Source organism: Heteronotia binoei, chromosome 21 (genome assembly GCF_032191835.1).
Source record: "Heteronotia binoei isolate CCM8104 ecotype False Entrance Well chromosome 21, APGP_CSIRO_Hbin_v1, whole genome shotgun sequence".
Classification (NCBI taxonomy): Eukaryota; Metazoa; Chordata; class Lepidosauria; order Squamata; family Gekkonidae; genus Heteronotia; species Heteronotia binoei.
Genome location: NC_083243.1, coordinates 132,127,645 through 132,151,374, shown reverse-complemented (window position 1 = coordinate 132,151,374; position 23,730 = coordinate 132,127,645). Strand labels below are relative to the sequence as shown.

Genomic DNA, 23,730 nt, shown 5'->3' with positions numbered 1-23,730 from the left:
GGCGCACCCAGAAGCGCCGGCTACTTCCGTCGCTAAGCCAGCGCAAACGTTTTCCTGCATCTTTGCGATTTGCGTTTGCGCTGGCTTAGCGACGGAAGTAGCCGGCGCTTCTGGGTGCGCCGGCGCTTCTGGTGCGAAATCCATGCAGATTCGCCGGCGTCAGGAGGGTCGTGGCGCCAGTAAAACGTGAGTGCGAAAACGGCCTTTGTGATCAACACTGTTCTAGAGTAATATTTTTCCCCAGGTTTTTTGCCCATTTTACCATAGATTCTTTAACCGCTTCACCCTCCAATTTAATTTGCATCATGTAATTATAAACCTTCTTAATTACTTTTTCGTGTCCGGTGACTAGTATTCTATCAAAATCAAAATTATTCTTAGTAAAACCTAATATTTTATCTTTGTTGTATTTTGAAACAATTTGTGTCATAGCCCACCAGTCAATATTAATCCCGATGGCTTCTAAATCTTCCTTCTTTCTCAGCTTTCCATTTTCGTCTAATAGCACAGAGTATCTGATCACCTTTTTAGAATCACATAATTGCGGCTTAACCGAGGCCTCTACTGGGGAGAGCCACCTAGGTGTTTTATCGTATATTAATCTCTTAATTTTTACCCAGACCTCGTAAAGAGACTTTCGTATTAGATGATTTTTAAAATATTTTTGAGGCTTTTCAATGTACCATAAATTTGCATACCATCCGGCATGCAGATCAAAACCTTCTAGTGCTAGTAACCGTTTAGAGGGGCACCAAAGAAGAGGTACAAGGACTCCTTGAAGAAATCCCTTGGCACCTGTCGCATCAACCATCACCAGTGGTCTGACCTAGCTTCAGATCGCAAAGCATGGAGGCACACCATCCACCAGGCTGTCTCTTCCTTTGAGAATGCACGCATAGCTGGTCTTGAGGACAAAAGGAGATTGAGGAAGAATCGCACTGCTACAGCACCAACCCCAAATCAGACTTTTCCCTGCAGCCACTGTGGCCGGATCTGCCTGTCCCGCATTGGTCTTGTCAGCCACCAGCGAGCCTGCAGCAGACATGGACTACTGCACCCTTCTTAAATCTTCGTTCGCGAAGTCAAGCCGAGAGAGAGAGAGAGAGCAGCAGCTGTTCCCACAGCTCAAGGACTTTAGTATAGGATTCAAAGATAAACTGTGTGTATGCCTGAAAATGTTTTTAAACAATGTGCTCATTTTAAAATGCATCCTGTTAAACAGAACAACTGCCTGTTGAAAAGTTGCTATTAGAGTTAAGCATGACCTAATTCCCTGACATTTTGTGGTTGAGTCAACCTCCTATGGTGGCCATGTTATGGTTGTTCCCGGCATCCTGTATCAAAATTCCAAAGGAGCCCTCATTCTCAAAAAGTTTGGGGGGCCCTTCTGTAGTGTTTTCAAGGCAAGAGATATTCAGAGGTGTTTTGCCATTGGTTTACTCACTTCTCTGTAGCAACTCTGGACATCTTTGGTGGTCACCCATCCAAATACTAACCAGGGATGACTCTGCTTAGCTTCCAGGATCTGACAAGATCAAGCTAGCCTGTTTGGTTTCTGGTGGTGGAAAGTGCTGTCAAGTCACAGCTGATTTACAATGGCCTTGTATGGTTTTCAAGGCAAAAGACATTCAGAGGTGGTTTTGCCATTGCCTTCCTTTTCATACCCACCATGGACTTCTTTGGTCATCTCCCTTTCAAATACTAACCAGGACTGAACCTGTTTACCTTCTGAGATCTAATGAGATTAGGCTGGCCTAGGCCATCCAGGACAGGTCTGGTTTCTACACAACATCAAACTGGGTACTGCAACTGAAATCAACAGCTGATATATTAAGGGGAGGAAAAGTGAAGCAAGCAGATTTTCATTGCCAATAAAGAATGATAAATTGTCATAGAGTGGAGATGGGGGTGTTTTTTTAAAAAAATTATCATTGAAGGTGAAGGGAGTGTCATTTCAATTTTTGTCAGGTGCCAAGATGCCTTTGGCAGGTCCTCTGACACATTCCCTACTAGACACAGAAAATTTGACACAATCCCTTGAAATATGTAGATGTAAACATGGAGCATTTAATTTTCTTTAGTCATTTTTTGCTGTGTTATGAAATGTGGAGGGCTTTTTTTGTAGAAAAAGCCCAGCAGGAACTCATTTGCATATTCGACCACACCCCTCATGCCAAGTCAGCTGGAACTGCATTCCTATGTGTTCCTGCTAAAAAAAAAAGTCATGAAAATATGTATCTGGATGAAATTTAGGTTCTTTTTCTTGACCTCAGACAAAGGTTCCTGTTTGAGGAGATGTATACGCTGGATCCATTCCAGTCCGGCTTTCGACCAGGTCATGCGACAGAGATGGTTCTGGTCACCCTCATAGATGACCTCATGCAACATCTGGATCGGGGCGGCTCAGCAGTGCTGTTATTCTTAGGTCTGTCGGCCGCATTTGATACGGTTGACCATCAGCTACTGACTAGCCGCCTCGCCAACGTGGGGATTCAGGGGTCTGCCTTACAGTGGTTGGCCTCTTTGCTTCAAGATCGGGGACAAAGGGTGGTGATAGGGGAAGAATCATCTCGAAGGCACCCACTTATATGTGGTGTGCCACAGGGTGCAGTTCTGTCCCTGATGTTATTTAACATCTATATGCGCCCCCTTGCCCAGATTGTCAGGAGGTATGGGCTGGGATGTCACCAATATGCAGATGACACCCAGCTCTATCTATTGATGGGTGGTCACTCCGACTGTACCCCGGAAAATCTAGACCTGGCTCTTCAAGCTGTAGCATCTTGGCTCAGGCTGAGTCGGTTGAAGTTGAATCCGACGAAGACGGAGGTTCTCTATCTGAGTCGGGGTGGTCCAGGGGAGGAGATCCCTCTGCTGGCTCTTGATGGGGTGTCACTAATCCTGGCCCCCAAGGTCAAGAGCTTGGGTGTGCTCCTGGAGTCCTCTCTTACAATGGAGGCCCAGGTAACAGCCACTACTAGATCCGCCTTTTTCATCTTTGGCAGGTGCGGCAGTTGGCCCCCTTCCTGGAATGCAACGACTTAGCACTGGTGATCCATGCTACGGTCACCTCAAAAATAGATCACTGTAACGCTCTCTACATGGGGCTACCCTTGGTGCTGACCCGGAAACTATAGCTAGTGCAGAACGCTGCAGCACGGCTGCTAATGGGGCTCCCCTGGTGGGAGCACATTCGGCCAATGCTGGGAGAGCTGCACTGGCTACCTGTTGTGTTCTGAGTCCGTTTCAAGGTGTTGGTATTGACTTTTAAAGCCCTCTATGGTCAGGGGCCTGTCTATCTGCAGGACCGCCTTTCCCCACACGTTCCCCAGAGAGCACTGCGTTCAGGGACAAAAAAATCTGTTGTCCATCCCTGGACCAAGGGAGGCTAGGTTGCAGCAGACGTGAGCTAGGGCCTTCTCGGTGGCAGCGCCAGAATTGTGGAATACTCTCCCAGAGGCCATAAGGGCCCTGCGGAATCTTTCCACTTTCTGCAGGGCCTGTAAGACCGAACTGTTTCGACAGGCTTTTGAGATCTAACCTAATTTGGGAGAGAGCTGCCACTCTACACCATTACAGAGTACCATGATCACCATTTACATTTATATTTATGTTAAATTATATCATAGTGATACAGCACCAAAAATGCAATGGAATGTTTTAATGTTTAAGTGTTTTAAATAATTTTAAATTGTAAATTTTATTGGTTAAATTGTAAAAATGTATGTTGTTAGCCGCCCTGAGTCCGCTTGCAGAGAGGGCGGGATAGAAATTTAAAGTAATAAATAAATAGTAATAAATAATACAACCAAACAACCAAGTCTGTGGATCAGCATAATGCATGGGAATGGACCTAACTTGTGTTACGTAAATCGAGTGTAGCTGTGTTTAGTCTGCTGCAGCAAAAATAAACAGCAGTTTTGTAACACCTTGAAAACTAGCAGTAACTTATTTGCCACATAAGTTTTTATATATTTCAGTGCATTTTTTTCAGTTGCTATGAGTGGATCCTCAGTATGCAGGCATTTAATTTTGTAGGTGTGGAAAGGGAAAAAAACCCAGTGGAATCAAATGGCCATGAAATTCAGAATGCACAGAGTGAAATGTGATGTTTTGAAGAAATCCAGAGATCTGTAGATGGCAAAATAAGTTTTTAAAACTGTAATACCTGGTTTTAGCAAGCTTTGATTACACATTACTAAACTCTCCCCCCCTTTTTTTTCTTTAGCTGCTGTCTTTATGTACAAAACAACTGGAACTCAACAGGACAGCTTGTAGGCTGTACACCAGTGAGGGAACATTAATCCTCACACTGCAGGATTTAGTCTTGAGGGCTGTAAATGATTTTTTCAGAAAGCAGGAATCCAAAGAAAGTGCCATATCTGGTCCTGATCCTGAAGGAAATGTATCTGCATTGCTTGTAAAAGGTAAAATACCTCAACAAGTTCCAATTAAATATGCATGTAACTGGTACATAGATGATCTTACTTTACAGAGCCTATCTTCTTTTTAGTACTAAAGCTATACGGAGCATTTTTGCTGGTATGCTAGCAATAAGCATAATATGAATCTGTTGTTTTTCTTTTTCCCATTTTCATAAAAACATAATGCATCCTGGGGGTGGGGATGAATGCTACTATATTGTCTTTGAACATGTTTAATTATTTTCATTTTGTTTTAATTAATTTAGTCACTGGTACAATATATGTTATCATGAATATTTTAATGGACCAAAAAATAACTCCTAACACAAATACACACACATACAGAATCAAAGTGTATAATTTGACACACATTCATATAAAAAGTTACAGTTCTGTAGGCTTCCGTCATACTTGGAGAACACTTTCCCCTGCAATGCCATGTGCAAGAAAGAGTTTGCCATGTGTGAAAGTCAGTTTGGTGTAGTGGTTAAGTGTGCGGACTCTTATCTGGGAGAACTGGGTTTGACTCCCCACTCCTCCACTTGCACCTGCTAGCATGGCCTTGGGTCAGCCATAGCTCTGGCAGAGGTTGTCCTTGAAAGGGCAGCTGCTGTGAGAGCCCTCTCCAGCCCTACCCACCTCACAGGGTGTCTGTTGTGGGGGAGGAAGGTAATGGAGATTGTGAGCCGCTCTGAGACTCTTCAGAGTGGAGGGCGAGATATAAATCCAATATCATCTTCTTCATTTAGCTAGTTCTTGCTTGGGGTAAGTGTGAAGGCCCTTTGGTCACCATTCCTTCAACAGTGTCGTAGTAGCACCCCCAAATAAGAACACAAGACAGCAGTATGTATATTTACTTTATTAATGGCTGATCTATATCAGTTAAATATCCCTGAATTAGAGCAAGGTGTAAACAGGCAATCTACTGTGGCTACCAGCATTATGGGGAAACCTGCACTGACTCATTTATCCTCACCTGCAGTCAAACAGTGCTAGAAAATGTTAAGGCTGACTTCCATGTGCTGCTTGAACAACTAAGGGCTCAGCTGACGCTACTCAACCACCAACAGTGTTCCCTTCCCAGCCCACTGCACTACTTGAGTTAATGATGGTCTTGAGAACAGCTCCTCATCCTTAGATTGCTCAGGATACTTGCCCACCTGTTGTTTCTACCCGTCCTTAACAAATCATACTATTCCTGCTAAAACTAGCTATGGCCTAGCCAGACAAAAGACTGGGCCTAATTACAGGATACTGTGGAGGGATTAGTGAAAAAGGCCCCCTTCCCAGCCAATTTGAAGGAGGTCCCAAGGCTTCCTGCTTGATCCCTCAGAAGGTGACTAGTTATTCCCATATTATCTACAGACAGGGTGGATGGGACCAGTCACAGCAAAAGCCTGTTGAGAAAGAAGGGCAGAACACAACAACTTCTAGCACCTGTATGACTGGCTGTTCCACACAAGGCAACAAGTCACTCATCAAGAGCCAATAGTGGTCTCGTGTCTTATTTAAAATTGGGGCTTCCACATAGGAGCCCAACCTTATAGGCTGGGAACAATATTATTTTGAAACTTATGCTTTTGAAAGTTGGGAGCTTTTTGAATGAGTATCTTGATCAAGCAAAGGTATTCAGTGCAAACATATTTAAAAACTAGATCAGATATGTGACTAAGCTATGTCACATGGGAAAGCATGACCAAAATGAAGTGTGTGTGTGTGTGTGTGTGTGAGAGAGAGAGAGAGAGAGAGAGAGAGAGAGAGAGAGAGAGAATGGGGGAGAAGGCAGATTTGGTAAAATATTCTTGAATCCAATTTTTTCTAGACTTTTCTTTAAAAAGAAATGGCTACTCTGCAGACATGCAATATAGAAAGAAAACATAACTGTGTAAGCAAATGTCTGTGACTTATTATCTCATGTTAAAAACATAGATTCTTGCATGCTTTTTTAAACAGTTCTGTTATATATTTTCTTTGAATAGAGTGATGTATTCAAAAATGAATTTTTATCACTGTATATAAAAAACAAAGGGCACTTTCCCCATTTATCTTTTTCATATTTTTTTTTAAAAACTTTTGTTGTTCTTTGCTTACTTAGATTTTTCTTTTATATATTTTTTCTATATATTATTTTTCATCCTTTATCTAATACACTGGCCAAAAAGGTCTTATCCTATCTGTTTTATTCCATCTCTCTTGACTATTGATTTCTGAAGCAGCATGTTAGTCCACAAGAAGCCTGTCATTATAAGTTTGCTGGCGCTTTGTATTAAGCGTATTTCAGCTTCTTATGACGTTTCCAGATTCTTGTCCCATCAGTTCAAAACTTAAAGAAAAGCCAGGAAAAGTCTAAAAACAGGCTTAATCATCAGTTCAGCATTGTATTAGTTAGATAATTGTCCAACATTTCCTCTGAGAAGCCTAATAAATATAGCTAATACCTGTTTTATAAATAAACTTTTAATTCTTGATATTTAATGGAGTTACTTCGTATGACATACAGAACCTATGTTGTCAGCATGTGGGGTGTCCAGTTCTGCAGGGCTTGTAAGACAGAAATGTTCTGCCAGGCCTATGCTTGAGAACAGCAATGTTTTGTCATTGAGCCTGGCCTCCTTACTCCCCCCCCCCCACCAGGAGAAGGCTATACATTGGTAGGCAATGACATTTGAACCAATTTAAATTTGTATTGTTGTTGTTTTAGGTGTTTTAAATGTCAATTGTTTCAATTGAATTTTGTTATTATTGATTGACTAGGAAGAAGACCTGTTGAAGAGAAAAATACAAAGGGCTCTAGAAAGAGGCTCTGGGCAAGTGCCCCTGACCCTTGCTGTCTTCCCACCCACCCAAGTGAAGGCATTCATTCCCTCTCCCCTCCACCTCAAGGGGAGCTGATCTCTGTCATCCGGAGAGCAGTTATCATTCTAAGTGATCTCCAGACATTTATTTATTTTTATTTTATCAAATTTATATCCCACTCTCCCCTGGTGAGCTCAGGGTGGCTAACAACAAATTAAATCACATAAAACATTAAAATAGATTACACAATAAAATCAACAAGTACAATTTACAATCATTAAAATCAAGATGTACGTTCTTAATTACTCTGACTGTTACATCACCTGGAGATTGGCAATAGTGGTTCCCGAGGAGGAAATGGCTAGTTTGGAGAGTGCAGTGTATGGCATTGTTCCTGTCTGGGATCCCACCCCTCCTCAAACCTCATCCTCTCCAGGCCCCACTCCTTAAATCTTCAGGAATTCCTAACCTGGAGTTGACAACCCTATCTCCTTCCCTTTATCTGTCCCTCTGACTTCAGCTTTCCATCACTTCCCCCCTCCTTGCAGCCTCCACCTAGGGCAGTCTCTCTCCACAGTGATGGGGACCAAAGTAGCTTACATCATTCTCCTCTCCCCACTTTGATCTGAACAACAACCATGTGAGGCAGGTTAGGCTGAAAGTCTGTGACTGGTCCAAAATCACACAGTCAGCTTTCACAGAAAGAACTTGGGTCTGGCATACTTTGCTCTGAAGCCCTATCTCCTATGTCCTCCTCAAATTTCACCACAAAATCTCCAGAAATTTCCCACCAACTGACAGCCATAGTTAGGAGTTCTCCCTCAGAAGTCTATGAGTTCTCCCTCAGAAGCCTGTAGTGATAGCTTTCAGAGCAACACTCTCTCTCTGATAACACTGTTGGTCTTAAGCACAGAACTTCAATCTGTCTCTGTCTCTTGCTTTCCTTCCCTGTCTCTCTTTCTGTATCCGGCCTGCTGCTACACAATGCCATTTTTTTCCTTTCTAGGGGAGGATAGAGAGGAGTTCTCAGCTAATCAAGGGAGTTCTCAGCCAATTGTGAGAAAACCTTCCCTCCTCCTCCCTCCCTCAGCCAATCATGAGAAGGCTTTCTCTGTGGCTCTTTCCCTCCTCCTCCATCCTTCAGCAAATCGAGGGAAGGCTTCCTTCTCTCCTCTGCAGAGCAGAGTGATAGGCAGAGTAGCCAATAGGAGAGTAGGGAAAGCCATAAACTGCCAAGGTTGGTTGCCTTTGACTGACAGAAGCAGCTTGGCTGGCTAGCAAAACAGCCCTTAGGCGGGAGAGAGGAGTAGAGTCAGCCAATGAGTTCTCATTGGATAAACATATGGAGCAGAGGTCCATCAGTGGCTATTAGCCACAGCGTATTGTTGGAACTCTCTGTCTGAGGCAGTGATGCTCTGTATTCTTGGTGCTTGGGACACCGTGGAAGGGCTTCTAGTGTCCTGGCCCCACTGATGGACCTCCTGATGGTGCCTGGGGTTTTTTGGCCACTGTGTGACACAGAGTGCTGGATTGGATGGGCCATTGGCCTGATCCAACATGGCTTCTCTTATGTTCTTATAGTCTCCCTCAAAGGCTAAAATAGGACTCTTTAGTGAAGCCTTCACCGACTAAAAACTGAGAGACTGCTTAAATGATTTTGTTATCAAAATCATTTTTGATAATTTTTTGATAATTTTTATCAAACATTTTGCACCAAGATATTAATTTTATTGTTTTACTGTTTTTTAGAATTTTAATTAATTGTTACCTACTGTTAAAGTACTGTATAATCTGTTATATTGACTGATGCTGTTAGCCTCCCTGAGCCTGCTTCGGCGGGGAGGGCGGGATATAAATAAAATATATTATTATTATTATTGTTATTATTATTATTATTTGAAAGGGCCTCCCACCACCACCTTTTACTGAGAGAACCAAGCTTGGTTAGTTGCCTAGCAGCAGCCACTGTGTAGCAGTTTCCTCAGAGGGCCAATGCTCATCTGTCCTGGAGCCAGCAATAGGTAGGGGAGAGCAGAGTCAGCCAATGTGATGCGAGAACAGTTGATTGATCGTTTTACAGGCCAAAGGTTGATGCACCACAACCCCACCCAGTCCCAACTAACCAACCAATCAACTCTCTCTCTTATAGTCTGCCTCAAAGGCCAAAATAGGACTTGAAAGGGCCTTATCACTACCCTTCCAGGAAGCCCCACCAAACAATGGGCACATCCACAAACCTATTGCCCTTTCACCACACCCCCTCCTGCCTAGAAATAGCAGCTCTCCAGCAGCCCTGGCCTCACTCAATGCACAGCAGCCAAGAAGGTCAGAGCGCCTGCTCCGGCTGCAACGCCACTGAGGATGTTCTCCGCAGCCGAGAACAAAACGTCTGGAAGAAAAACTTTCTCCAGTAGAACACGGCACTTGAGCCCGAAAGATTCTACAAACCCTAATGATGTTACCAGCCATGAAAACCTGAAATCTTTGATAACTCTCTCTCTCTCTCTCTCTCTAACATGTATTGCTAAGTGTTGTGCACTACCCTGAGCCCTTTGAGGGAAGGTGGTCAATAAATGTAGTAAATAATAATAATGGTGACAGTAAGATTAAGGTGAGAAATAGCGTGGCAAGAGTATTTTAAGAGTATTTTAAAGGAGCTAAGTATGCGACTATGGGTCCGGTTCCATAGTTCATTTGGCTCTAGTAAAAACAGTCTATATAATGAGCTTAAGGCTTAATCCATAGCAAGAAAGTCAGTTGGTAGTTTAAGCACTAGAACCTACTATCTGTGCAGTTGTGAACCCAAGTGAGCTGTGAAATAAAGACCTTTTTCGCACACAGCTTACCTCGCAGTCACAATCCTGTTCCCTCCACAGCATTTGTCGGATTTCCCACCATCTGTGCCAGAGTTACAGGAAGTGCTGCGGCTTTTGAGTAGCAAACATAAACTGGGTTTTAGCGGTTTACATTTGCTACGCAAAAGCTGCAGCACTTCTGGTAACTTTGGCGCAGATGGTGGGAAATCTGACCAGATGCTGTGGAGGAAACAGAATTGTGACTGCAAGGTGAGCTGTGTGCAAAAATGGTCAAAGTGTTAAATTTTTAAAATTTCATTTATACCCTGCCATTCTCCCCAACAAGGACCCAAAGCAGCTTACATTGTTCTCCTGTCCTGCATTTTACTCTCACAAGAACCACATGAGGTAGGTAGGCTGAAAGTATGGGACTGGCCAAGTTCATCCAGTTAGCTTCCATGACGGCATGAGAATTTGAACCTGGGTTTTCCATATACTATTCTGCCACTCTAACCATTACACCTACTGGCTCTCAATGCAGAGTTACTCTGGTCTAAACCTGCTGGTCAATGAACTTAGACTGAAGTAACTGTGCATAGAACTGCACTGTATTCTTCAGTGTATAAATGTAAACTTAGATACAGTACTACTTAAAAGAGTTGGGATAGCCCTATGATGACACTGAAACATCTAAAAGATAAACAATGCCAATTTTCTCTGTCTGTACCAAGATAAGCCAGCAGGGGAAATGAACATCAAGTGCACATCATCAGTGATGACTCCAGATGGTTTGATTGATGATAATTTGCTCGCCATCGTTCTTAGAAATCCTATTGAGGTCTGGGTTTCCAGTGGAGAACCTTTTCTGCCTTTGGATAGTAAGTTATGGAAGAAAATTTTAAATTGGTTGCTACAATATAAAATGTAAATATTTTAATACATTTTGTCAAGCTTCTGAGAGGTGCTTTTGGTTTCATTTGAGTCTTTTGAATGGCAGATTTCATGCCAATTTACAAAGAGTCTTGATGTGCGACATGTGTAACTGCCATTCAAAAAACACAAATGCAAAGCTGCTTCAGGCAAGCAGAGGTGTTCTTGTTTGTGTTTGTGTGGAGTGCTGTCAAATTGTGGGTGCCTAATGGCAACCCTGTAGGGTTTTCAAGGCAAGAGACTTCAGAGGTGGTTTGCATTGGCCTTCCTTTGCACAGTAACCCTGGACTTCCTTGGTCACCAGGGTTGACCCTGCTTAGCCTCTGAGATCTGATGAGATCAGATTAGCCTGGGCCATCCAGGTCATGTTGTAGTTCCTAGCATCTACACAAATCAGGTTATAATTGCTGTAGATGCCAAGAACTGGCATTTATTAACATGTTGTGTAAAATCAAAACAGTTACGTATTTTCAGCCCTGTCCTATGAATGTACACTCAGATCAATAGGATCAGTTTCCTCACTTGTGCATAGCATTGTAGCAGTTACCTATGTGTGCAGAATGTGCAAATGGTGGTGTTCCGCTTTTTCACACCATGCAAGATTCTACATACACATTCTTAAGTTCTACAATCTATTTCTTATGGGAATGCTTGCCTTTTAATTACATGTTTATAATTGAATTTGTTTAGCTTGCTAACAGTATCCAGTGCTTTAAAAACTATTTGCTGAAATAGATCCAATTATGCTAACCGCTAATCTTTACAGGCTCTGCAGTACAAAATGGCTCTGAAAGTAACTAAGTAGTAGAAATAATGTGTATTTTTTATTACAGCTTTGCAAAATGCAGAAAGGCAAGAGCGACAAAACTGGTTGGAAAAAGATAAAATTCTGGCAGACTTAGACACAATGAAACACAAAATGAGACAACTACAAGGTTAGTAGCCCAGTGTAAATAGAATTCACTTAATGCCACTCTCATTTTCTGTACACATACACACACAATTGGAGAGCCTCAAAGATTTGCAGAGGCATCTCATTCCCCTTCCCCCCAACACTATTTCCACTTTCTCTTCCTTGAAAACTCCCATAACCTCTTACTTTTTCCTGGCTTCTTCTCTCCTTCCCATTCACCATTCAACCTACCTTGATCTCCCCCCTCCCTTTCATTTTTCCTAACTTCCTTACCCCTGGCAGCTTCTCCCTGGGAAAAGTCTGAGTTGTGCAGTGCAGCTATTGAGCCAAACCTAGTTGTGTGGTGGGGAACCTACCAAGGCTTATGAGGGGCACCTCAGTTTACCCTGTATCCTTTCCCCTCCTCCTGGCAATCCCCATATCTTCATTTTCTCTCCTTGCCACCCACTCATCTACCTACACAGGGCTTTTTTTCTGGGGTACATAGTGGAACAAAGATCCAGAACCTCTTCATGAAAACAAAATTCTCAAAAACTGTGTATTCTAAAGGTTCATAGGGGGGCGGACTGGGAGAGCATGACATCACTTGTTGTATCATGAAATATTAAAACAAAATTTTAAAAATAAGGTTTAAATGGGGATGCCAGGTAGCTGCTGTGAGAGAGTGGAGAAGCAGCCAGACAGTGCAGAGGACTTGTTGCTCTTGGTAAGGGCGAGGCATGGGTTGCAATCTTAGGGAAAGTCTGTGGTGGGTTTGGGTGGGAGAGAGAAATTCAACTGCAGCTTACCTGACAGAGGCTTTTCTCCCCTGGCAGCAGTGTGCCCTGGCTGCCACTCCACGTTCTGACTCCATGCGAGCATGGCTTGGATCCCCAGGTCCCAGCAGGGGTTCCCCCACTTTTGCAGGCTCCTTCCTGCCCCCAGTCAGCTGGCCAGCAGGGGGAACTTCTGCCCCCACAGCCACCATGTGGCTTTCCACCTCGGAAGGCTTAGAAGACTTGGGAAGGGGTTGGTTTTTTGAAAGGTGTCTGTGCCTTTAAAATGTTGAAGCTAGGCTGAATGGGAGCGAGGTGAGCCTGCAGAACAACGTGGCTGTTGTGAAGAAGGGAAAGGAAAAAGTCCCCTCCCTCCGTTTGTTTTACAGCCCCTCCAGAACTTGTTTGCACAGTACAATAGCGAAACTACAAGCCACTGCCTAGTGGCAGGGCTGGTCATGGTGGTTGGAGCCCAAAACTGCAGAAATCCTTCCTCATATTTTGTTGGATCTAATTCTATGCCATCTTGGTTTACTTTAAGTGCAAATACACAGAAAATCAGTACAGCTTTGCTTTAATTCCATGAGCACCCAAAGATAAACAATAAGGCTATGTGAGCATATTGTAAATTGGACCACATTTTTAGAAGAAATTATTATGTGTTCACATTAATTATCTATCTGTCTGTCTCTCTGTTTCTTTCTGTCATTAAGAATTTCACTTGAGTGGTCTGTTTGGCATTATAAGTACATGGAAACTGTGGAGCAGCATTTGTAGATCCAGCTACATCACTACTCCTTTGCATGTACTGGATAATCTATTGAGTTGGAAAAACATGTTACTCAGCATGCAAGTTGTTATCCACAGTGTGGGGAAGAAAAGTTGAATTTTAAAATGTGCCTTTTAAAGCTGTTGTTGCTCATTCCAGGCACTCTGTTTACTTATGGCTATGGAAAAGGATCTAGACAACAGCAAAAAAGATAATCTGTTGTTATTCCTATAAAAACCACACTAATTTCAACAGCAATTTGTAGAAAATTGCAATATAATGGTTAGATAATTTTTTCCATCAAGATTGGTTAAACATAAGAAATTAAATTCAGTTCACTAGCTTGGGTTATTTGTGGAAACTGCATTCAGGTGGGGAGTTGTGTTGCTGTAAGGCAACAGAACAAAGTTTGAGTCCAGTGGCACCTTTAAGGCCAACAAAGTTTTATTCAAGGTACAAGCTTTCATATGCATGCACTTCTTCAGATACAATGAAATGGAAATTACCAGTCCATGCATATAGGTATGTATGAGCTGTAAATAAGCATACAGCATAATTAAGATGTTTAATGGATTCAAGGACCAAACAAGAATAACAAGGTTAGTTTATTTGGTTACCATTTCTTTGAGTTTAATTTTGGGGAAAATAAAATATGTCACAATTGAAGATTGATGGATAGATGTATCTTAATTGTGAAATGCTTAAAGTAATTAACAGAGACGCTGCCATTACACTCCATCTGCCTCCATGCTCTGTGCACACAAAAGCTTATACCTTGAATAAAACTTCGTTGGTCTTAAAGGTGCCACTGGACTCAAACTTTGTTTTGTAGAAAATATGTAACCCAGATATTTTAGACTGAAATATATCTAGAATGGGCATTTGTTTCTGCAGTTGGGAAAGGTGGTAGGGGTTGGGATATTAATAATGAACTTGAAGAGATTATTTTACACCAATAACTTTTTAAAAATAATATTTTGTTATCTATATTGATCTTGTTAAAAAACTGAACTATATGAACAGACAACCGTTCAATAGTTAATACAAGATCATTGGTCAAAGCCCAACAATCAGTCCATAGTTTTCCATGCTTGTTCTGAAGCCTTCCCATTCCCCTTGCTTTCTGGAGCTCCAGAGATTCTCTGAAGCAACCAGAAATATGGTGATGGTGGGAGGGGCACTTTCATCCCCATACACACATGAGACTATGTCTCAACATCTTCTGGTTATCCCAGACCTCAGGGGCATCTGGCTAACCTTGACTAGGGCCCAGGGCTTTTTCTGTCCTGGCCCCAGCTTGGTGGAACAAGCTCCTCTTTGAGATTGGGGCCCTGTGATATCTGTTACAATTCCACAAGGCCTGCAAGTTGGAACTGTTGCATCAAGCTTTCAGATGAGACAGCGGACACCCAACTGCACCTCAGCCTCCCCTACTAACAATGCAGGTCAAATGGAACCAGCCAAACTGAGCATCGCTGCTGAGCCTAATACATCCTGAGTGTATCTATTTTGTGTTGTTACTTAAATAAGGTTTTAATTATTTAAATTTCTGTTGTTATTCTATGACTTGTAACCTGCCCTGAGTGGATTAAAAGGCAGATGGGATAAAAATTGAAACAAACAAATGAAGTGTGTTTTACTTACACAAGGGATGATTTGAGTCCTATTCTCAGTGAATACATGAACATTTATTAGTACAGGAAATACATTTGACCTTTTTTCTCTTTTGTTTATGACTGAATTAAACCTAAATTCTTTCAAATAAGATGCATAAAAAATAACTGTGTAGGCCATCCTCACTTTAGGGAGGCGCATAACAAAATTTCAGCCAGCTAGTATGGTGCCCACTAAGAGTCCCCTACATCCTGTGGTAATAGAAGGAGGCTGGACTGAAGAAACTCAAGAAGAGATGAAGCTCATGGAAAGTATCCTTCATACAGAGGTATGTAGACTTTGCATGATAAAATCCAAACATAGTTTCAATACAAAATCAATACTGTAAGCAGCTGGATCCAGTTCTTAGCACAATTGTAGTTCCAGTGCTAAAAAAGGTTAGAGGGAAACCACACTAAGTTTTTTTTAATGGAATGGACAAATGAAGAAATAAGAGCACCATCTTATGCAAACATTTTAGCTTCCACATTTCCCTTCCCCAAATACTTCCTGAATAGAAAGTGCTATAGCCTGTCAGCGACTGCAGTTTCAGTAGAAGTCAAAGTCTATGTTTTAGCGCTACTGATCGGTAAATGGCCCTATTGTTTGCATATCTGCTGAGTCACCTTCTGTTAACTCCTCCTCCATCTGATGTTCTTAAATTCTAAGCCAAACAGCTAAGCACCAGAATAATGGTCAAATACAGATTTTTTAAATAGCACTTGAATGTCATTAATTTTCCAGTTTGAATTAGTTATGGCAGCTATAGTAAAGAAAGGATCTATTCATTGCAGATATACCAATTAGCATTTCTCAAGCTGGAGTCCAGTTCTTCCAAGGGATCCATGAACCCTTTGTAAGGACAGAGAATCATCTCTTCTCATGCCCATCTGGCTGATGTGATCTAAGTGCCCATTTACTTTTGTAGGACTGAGCTCAGGAACTATGAGTGCAGTCACACTACACTAACTAATGTGTTTTACATTCAGATTTTTACTGTGTAAGAATAGCAAAAATCCGGATGTAAAATGCATTCGTTAGTGTAGTGTGAATGCACCCTATGTGTCTCAGAGGGACAGAAATGGCTTCTTCTTTGTTGACAGCCAGAAATGGCTTCTTTGTTGACAGCCAGGAGCTCATAGAGTCATAGAGTACATAGAGTAATACACACTCACTTAAGAGTCTAGTCAAAAAGGCATTGGTTGCTAAAAATAAAATAATATATTTTTTAAAGGCATTGGTTGCCAAGATGCAATAGATCCAGGTGGGTAGCCATGTTGGTCTAAAGCAATAGAATAGAGACCAGTGGTACTTTTAAGACTAACAAAGTTTTATTCAAGGTATGACCATTTATAGACTTATAAACTTGTAAACATGTTATATGCTAATTTGCTTTTCAACCCTATCTATAAGTTTGAATGTTTTTCTTCCATTTCATTGTTTCTGAAGAAGTGTGTGTACACACAAAAACTCATACATTGAATAAACTTTGTTGGTCTTAAAGGTGCCACTAGGCTCTAACTTTATTCAAGATCCAATAGCTTAGTCTTAGAAACTGTAATTGGCTGAGTGGTACGAAGAAAGTGCAGGCCTGGATTCATAGAATCATAGAGTTGAAGGGGGCCTCCAGGGTCATCTAGTTCAACCCCCTGCACAATGCAGGAAACTCACAAACACCTCCTCCTAAATTCACAGGAACTTCATTGCTGTCAGATGTCCATCTAGCCTCTGTTTAAAAACCTCCAAGGAAGGAGAGCCCACCACCTCCCGAGGAAGCCTGTTCCATTGAGGAATCACTCTAACTGTCAGGAAGTTCTTCCTATTGTTGAGCCAGCAACTCTTCTGATTTAATTTCAACCCATTGGTTCTGGTCCTACCTTCCGGGGCCACAGAAAACAATTCCACACCATCCTCTATATGACAGCCCTTCAAGTACTTGAAGATGGTGATCATATCACCACTCAGCTGCCTCCTCTCCAGGCTAAACATCCCCAGCTCCTTCAACCTTTTCTCATAGGACTTGGTCTCCAGACCCCTCACCATCTTCGTCACCTTCCTTTGAACCCATTCCAGTTTGTCTATATCCTTCATAAAATGTGGTGCCCAAAACTTAACATAATACTCTAGGTGAAGTTTTACCAGAGCAGAGTAAAGTGATACCATCACATCAAGTGATCTGGACACTATACTTCTGTTGATACAGCCCAAAATTGCATTTGCCTGTTTAGCCATCGCATCACACTTTTGACTCATGTTCAGCTTATGATCCACTAAGACCCCTAGATCACACATACTACTACTAAGACAAGTCTCCCCCATTCTGTAACCATGCATTGGATTTTTCCTACCTAAATGCAGAACTTTACATTATCCCTGTTAAAATTCATTTTATTGATTTTAGCCCAGTTTCCCAGCCTGTCAAGGTCATCCTGTATCTTGTTTCTGTCTTGTACTGTATTTGCAACCCCTCCCAATTTAGTATCATCAGCAGATTTAATAAGCATTCCCTCTATTCCTCCATCCAAATCATTTATAAAGATGTTGAACAAAACAGGTCCCAGGACAGATCCTTGAGGCACTTCACTTGTCATTCCTCTCCAAGAGGATGAGGAACCATTCACAAGCACTCCTTGGGTGAGATCTGTCAACCAGTTACAGATCCACCTAACGGTAACAGGATCCAAACCACCTTTTACCAACTTGTCAACCAGGATAGTATGTGGAACCTTATCAAAAGCCTTACTGAAATCAAGATAAACGATGTCTACAGTATTCCCCTGATCCAGCAAGCTAGTCACTTTCTCAAAAAAAGAGATCAGGTTAGTCTGACATGACTTGTTCTTGAGAAACCCATGCTGGCTCTTAGTAATCACATCCATTCTTTCTAAATGTTCCAAGACGGACTGTTCAATGATTTGTTCTAAAACTTTTCCAGGTATAGACGTAAACTGACAGGTCAGTAGTTACCCAGATTGTCTTTTTTCTCCTTCTTGAAGAAGGGGACAACATTCACTTGCCTCCAATCTTCCGGCACCTCTCCTGTTCTCCAAGAATTCTCAAAAATATAGCCAGAGGCTCAGAAATTACATCCACAAGCTCTTTTAGAACCCTTCGATGCAGTTCATCTGACCCTGAGGACTTAGTTTCATTTAAAGAAACTAGGTGTTTATGTACTACCCCTATGTTGATCCTAGATTGGAACTTCATGCCCTCCTTATATGTTCTGTTTTTGTCATGTTGAGTACTGTTTCCCTCAGAAGAGAAGACTGAGGAAAAGTAAGAATTGAGCAGTTCCGCCCTCTCTTCATTACCTGTTACACTTTCATTTTCTTGTGCTCACAATGGGCCTACCATGTCCTTGCTCTTTTTCTTACTCTGAACATAAGAAAAGAATCCTTTTTTGTTGTTTTTAGCATCTTTGGCCAGCCTAAGCTCATACTGAGCTTTAGCTTTCCTAACTTTTTCTCTACAAACACTGGTGATTTGTTTATATTCATCCTTGGTTATAAGGCCCTCCTTCCAATTCCTAAAGGAGTCTTTTTTATTTCTCAAGTCTTTAGAGAGCTGTTTATGGAGCCAACTCGGCTTCTTTAGGCTTTTTCCATTTTTTCTTCTCATAGGAATCGTCTGTGATTGTGCTTTCAGCATTTAACTTTTAAGAAACTCCCATCCCTCCTGAACCCCCTTCTTCCTAAGTATTTCTGACCATGGGATTTTACCCAGCATAGTTCTAAGTTTATCGAAGTTTGCCTTTCTTCCAACCTATAAGTCTGACTTCATATAGCTTTTCCCTTCCCTAAGACTGTAAATTCCAAAATCACATGGTCACTACAGCCCAGGGTGCCCATTATTTCAACTTCTTCAATCAATTCTTCCTTGTTGGTGGGAATCAAATCCAAGATAGAAGATCCCCTTGTTTCCTTCTTCACTTTCTGGAAAGGGAAGTTGTCAGCAAGGCAAGTCAGGAATCTATTTTTCATTTTTAGCAGAGTTGGTCTTCCGAGAGATGTCCAGGTAATTGAAATCTCCCATGATCACTGCATCCCTTCTCTTGTAGAACTTTGCAATCTGTTGTAGGAGTATCTCATCCAAGTCCTCTGCCTGGCTTGGTGGTCTATAGTAGACCCCCACAATAATATCACTTATTTCTTACTCCTTTTATTTTTACCCAGAGACTCTCAACTGAGCTGCCAGGCTCAGATTCATATATTACCTCACAAGTATATACCTCCTTCACATTTACTGCTATGCCTCCGCCCTTTTTCATTTGCCTGTTCCTTTTAAATAAGTTGTTCCACTGAATCCTAATATTCCAGTTGTATCATCCCACCAAGTTTCAGTAAGGCCTATTATGTCATAGTTTCCTTCCTGTATTAGGACTTTCAGTTCCTCCTGTTTGTTTCCCATACTCTGTGCATTAGTGCACAGAATCCAGTTTTATGCATCCCGAGGGTTTAGTTTCTGTACAAACCTGCAAGTTCACATTACCTAGCGTATGCGCCACTCTCTGCAAATCTTTAGTGTCCTTATCCCCAGTTTCTGGCATCATACGAGGCTTTGAATTATTGTCTCGCTATCCCATACAATTTAGTTTAAAGTCCTCCTTATTAGGTTAGCAAGGCTGTTACCGAACACCTTTTTTCCTACTGCCGTAAGGTGCAAACCATTTCCCAATAGAAGACCACCATCTTGAAAACGTAAGCCATGGTCCAGAAATTTGAATCTTTCCTGACGACACCATCGATGTAGCCAGTTGTTTATTTGAAGTATTCTTCTTTCTCGTCCTAAGCCACGGCCTTCAACAGGAAGCACTGATGAGAACACAACTTGTGCGCCCAGCTCCTTCACCTTCTGACCCAGAGCCACATAGTCTTTTCTAATACATGCAATATCATTTGTTCCCACATGGATTAAAATTGAACTGATTTTCATTCTATTTTCCAGTGCAAAGGATTTTACCATATAGACAGATTGTGAATCAAACCTTCCTCCAAAGATCCTGTTGGAAGAGAAACAACTTAAGTTGGAGAAAGTCTCCTTAGGTTGAAGGACAGCTTTTCTCAGTGGAGTGGTTGGATAGGTGTAGGATACACCCCAGAGAGATGCCATGCTGCATGTGTAATCAGTAACAACCAGTTATTGTTTTCAGTTGAATACTAGGGAGAAGAGGAGGGCTTGGGTGTCCATGAACATTTTACTAACAGAATGGAGGCCCTTGAGTTGCTGAAGTTTGTGAACTACTGCCATAAATCATGCTCAGTTACATGAACAAATGTTGCTGTGTTTATTGCATTTTCAGGCATTACAAACATACTGCATGAAATTATTTTTTTCATCTGTTTGTTTCTGTTATGGTGTTTTGCTGGATGTAACTGATTGCCTGGAATTAATCACAGACTCTAATGCCATAATTTTGGGATTCATTTTAGATGCACCTTTCAGAGATTCAAGCATGCCAGTTCAAAAGAAACTCTACTTTTTCTCCTAAACTGCTTGGGAAAGGTCACAGAAGTCTCTACAACCAGCCTACAACCAAAAGGGTGTGGGTTTACATGAATGGATGTAGTCCTGAGCAAGGAGTCCATGTCTGGGGGAAAACAATGGCAGAGGTAAAGATAAAGCAGAAAGAGTTCTTTCCAGACAGTCCCTTACTGCTGTTGGACAGCTTAAACCCAGTTTCTGCATATTTGAATCTTGGGTTGCACTAGCAAACCAATGTCCATATCTAAATACATCTTACCTAATATTTTTATGTACAGAAATTTTCAATGTTTCCCCCCTTCTGCAGCAGACCTCCAACCTTCCACATGCTGTTCCTTGGGGTTCCTGTCCCCCAGAAGCAGCATATCAGGAGGGGGGTGTCTTTGGGACTATGGCAGCAGGAGGGAGGTGAGAAAGGTTGTACTCCATTGATAATGCTTCATCATCATGGTAATGTGAAAAAAATGGTGGCTAAAGGGAATTAAGGAATTAAAATTTGATTTTGATTATGAGCTATTAATCTAAGAGCTACAAGATTCTTCTTTGGTCCATTATAAAGAAGATAATATCGATACAACCTAATTCCACAGATATGTTTATCAAAGGCCTGGAGAATCTACTATTAAAGCTGTAGATTGATACTATTAAAGCATTGGTAAATGTGCTATAATTCCCATACAAGCAATGTTCCCTCTAAGCTGTGGAGTCTTATGAGCAAAAATTCTACTTTGTGAACTACTGGTATTGAAGTTGTGAGCTACTGTATAAATTAGTTTTCTCTGAGGCCATTCTTCCTGAACTAAGACAAAAATGTGTGAGCTGAAGTCTAAGAAACTGTGAGCTATCTCACACTAACCCAGCTTAGAGGAAACACTGCATACAAGTACAAATGCAAATAAATGAATAACACTTCTCTATAATTTTTAGAGAGGTAAAGATCAATTTAAGTAGCAGTAACTGAACAGGACACTGAGGAATAAGTGTAGGAAACTAATAGCATGATTACACTTTAGATCCCATGCTTTTATTACTGTGCCCCATTACTTCAATATAGGACTTATTTGTAGAAAAAGCCCAGCAGGAACTCATTTGCATATTAGGCCACACACCTTGACACCGAGCCAGCCAAAACTGCTTCAATATATGGGTAGTAGATAGGTAGATATATGGGTAGTAGTGCTTGTTCTAGATATCTGTCCTTCTCATGCAGTTTTTAAAATTGTACTGTCTATGAAAGTGAGGCTACAATCCAGTTCTTGACTTCCAAGGGGGGGGACTGTTTTGTCTTTATTTAGAAGAAGAGAAAGTCATTCAAAATTGGGTGATACATGAGAAAGTGGTTCAAGGTTGGGTATAGAGTTGCCAACTATGAGTTGGGAAATTCCTGAAGACATGGGGGGGGGGGCTGGGGAGGACAGGGTTTGGGAAGGGGAGGAACCTAGGAGAATTCACCCTCCAAAGCAGCCATTTTCTTCAGAGGAACTGATCTCCATAGTTTCTGGGAGATCATCAGCCTACACCTGGAGGTTCTGTAACCAATAGGGTGAATCATGGAGAGATAGAATGCAGGAAAAAAACCCTGTGAAAATATAACGAAACAAATTATAACAATTTCAAACTATTTTTAAGAATAAATATTCAAACAGTAATCATTACAATACATTTCAATCATTTCATGAAAATTAACAATCATTAGTTTCACAAACGCATATAAGCAGCACGTACCAAACTTGCTTGATGAAAGTACTTAGTGCCATTAAAGTGCTTGTGCCAGATAATCAATGTTCCCTCTAAGCTGTAGAGCAAAAATTCCACTCTGTGAGCTACTGGTATTAAAGTTGTGAGCCATTGGCATTAAAGTTGTGAACTACTGCATAAATTAGTGTGCTCTGGGGTCATCCTTCCTGAGCTAAGACAAAAATGTGTGAGCTGGAGGCCAAAAATTTGTGAGCTAGCTCACGCTAACACAGCTTAGAGGGAACACTGCAGATAAAACAAAAGTCTCTCATAGAAGATTCCTTGATGTCCGTCTAAAGGAGCTCGGAGCCGGCAGGATGCTTGTTGCACCATTTCCGATGTCTTTATCAAAGAGGGAAATCCAAACTTGGTTTCACAGCACCATAAGCAATAACATTCACTTATACAAGCACAACAAAGTCATTTGAATGGTGTATTATCTGGCGCAAGCACTTTATTCTACAAGCACTTTAATGGCACTAAGCACTTTCATCAACCAAGTTTAGTTGGTGCTGCTTAGATGCGTTCATGAAACTAATGATTGTTGATTTTCATGAAATGATTGAAATGTATTGTAATGATTACAGTTTGAATATTTATTCTTAAAAATAGTTGGAAATGGTCATAGTTTGTTTTCGTTATATTTTCACGGTTTTTTTCTGCATTCTACATCTGGGGGTTGGCAACCTTGAACTGTCCTATGCATTTTGTGTGTAATGTTTTTCTTATAAATAAGTGTAGTAGATGTGTACTTTCTCTTGTGGCTGAGAGACTGGAACTCAATATTTTCTAACTTGAAATATGTACTCACAAACCAACATGGAATACTGAAAACTAAACCAGTTTTTCTATTTCAGCTACTTGAGATCTGTACAGCTCAGCTAAAAATGCCACAGCCTGCAAAGACTCTGTACACACCTGATGGTGACCAACTGCAGTCATGGGATGAAATAGAAAGAGACATGGTGCTTTGTGTTTCCACAGGACAGCCCTTTATGAGCAGAAAAGGTACTTCAACAGAATTTCAGCAAAATTCTTGCAAATATCCAGGGGCAGATTGGTCATAGGCAGAGCTCAGATTCAGTGGAAGCTCACAGAAGCGCAGCTCCTGAACCTTTTGAGAGTTCCACCTCCTCCTTCTGAGAGTTCCACCTCCTTGTCCATTGAATAGTAGGTGCAGCTGCAGGACAATCCCTGGATGAGCTCCACCACCAATTTCCCACAAAACGACCCATGGTCATAGGGGTGTGCAAAAGAAAAAAAAATGGGAAAATTCGAATCCGGGGGTATTCAGGGCTAAAAAATTCAGGAGGCCGTATATCTCCTAATAGCAGATTCGGCACCCAATCTGATTCCAGAGATATTCGGCTATTCCCAAATATACAGCCCCATTATACCCTATGGGCCATTGAAGTCAATGGCAAAATAGGGTATAATGAAAGGTGGCTGGAGGAGAGGGTGTTTGAGGTAGAGGCTC

General features: G+C 41.5%; 1 protein-coding gene across 1 annotated transcript in view; it reads left to right on the top strand.

Moving 5' to 3' along the window:
• DCDC1 (doublecortin domain containing 1) overlaps nt 1-23,730 on the top strand; it is a 777,962-nt gene that overhangs the window by 712,398 nt on the left and 41,834 nt on the right. The window contains exons 29-34 of the mRNA XM_060262385.1: nt 4,229-4,427; nt 10,747-10,893; nt 11,779-11,880; nt 15,188-15,324; nt 20,465-20,644; nt 23,111-23,261. Coding sequence (XP_060118368.1) covers nt 4,229-4,427; nt 10,747-10,893; nt 11,779-11,880; nt 15,188-15,324; nt 20,465-20,644; nt 23,111-23,261 — 916 coding nt within the window. The remainder of the gene's footprint in view (nt 1-4,228; nt 4,428-10,746; nt 10,894-11,778; nt 11,881-15,187; nt 15,325-20,464; nt 20,645-23,110; nt 23,262-23,730) is intronic.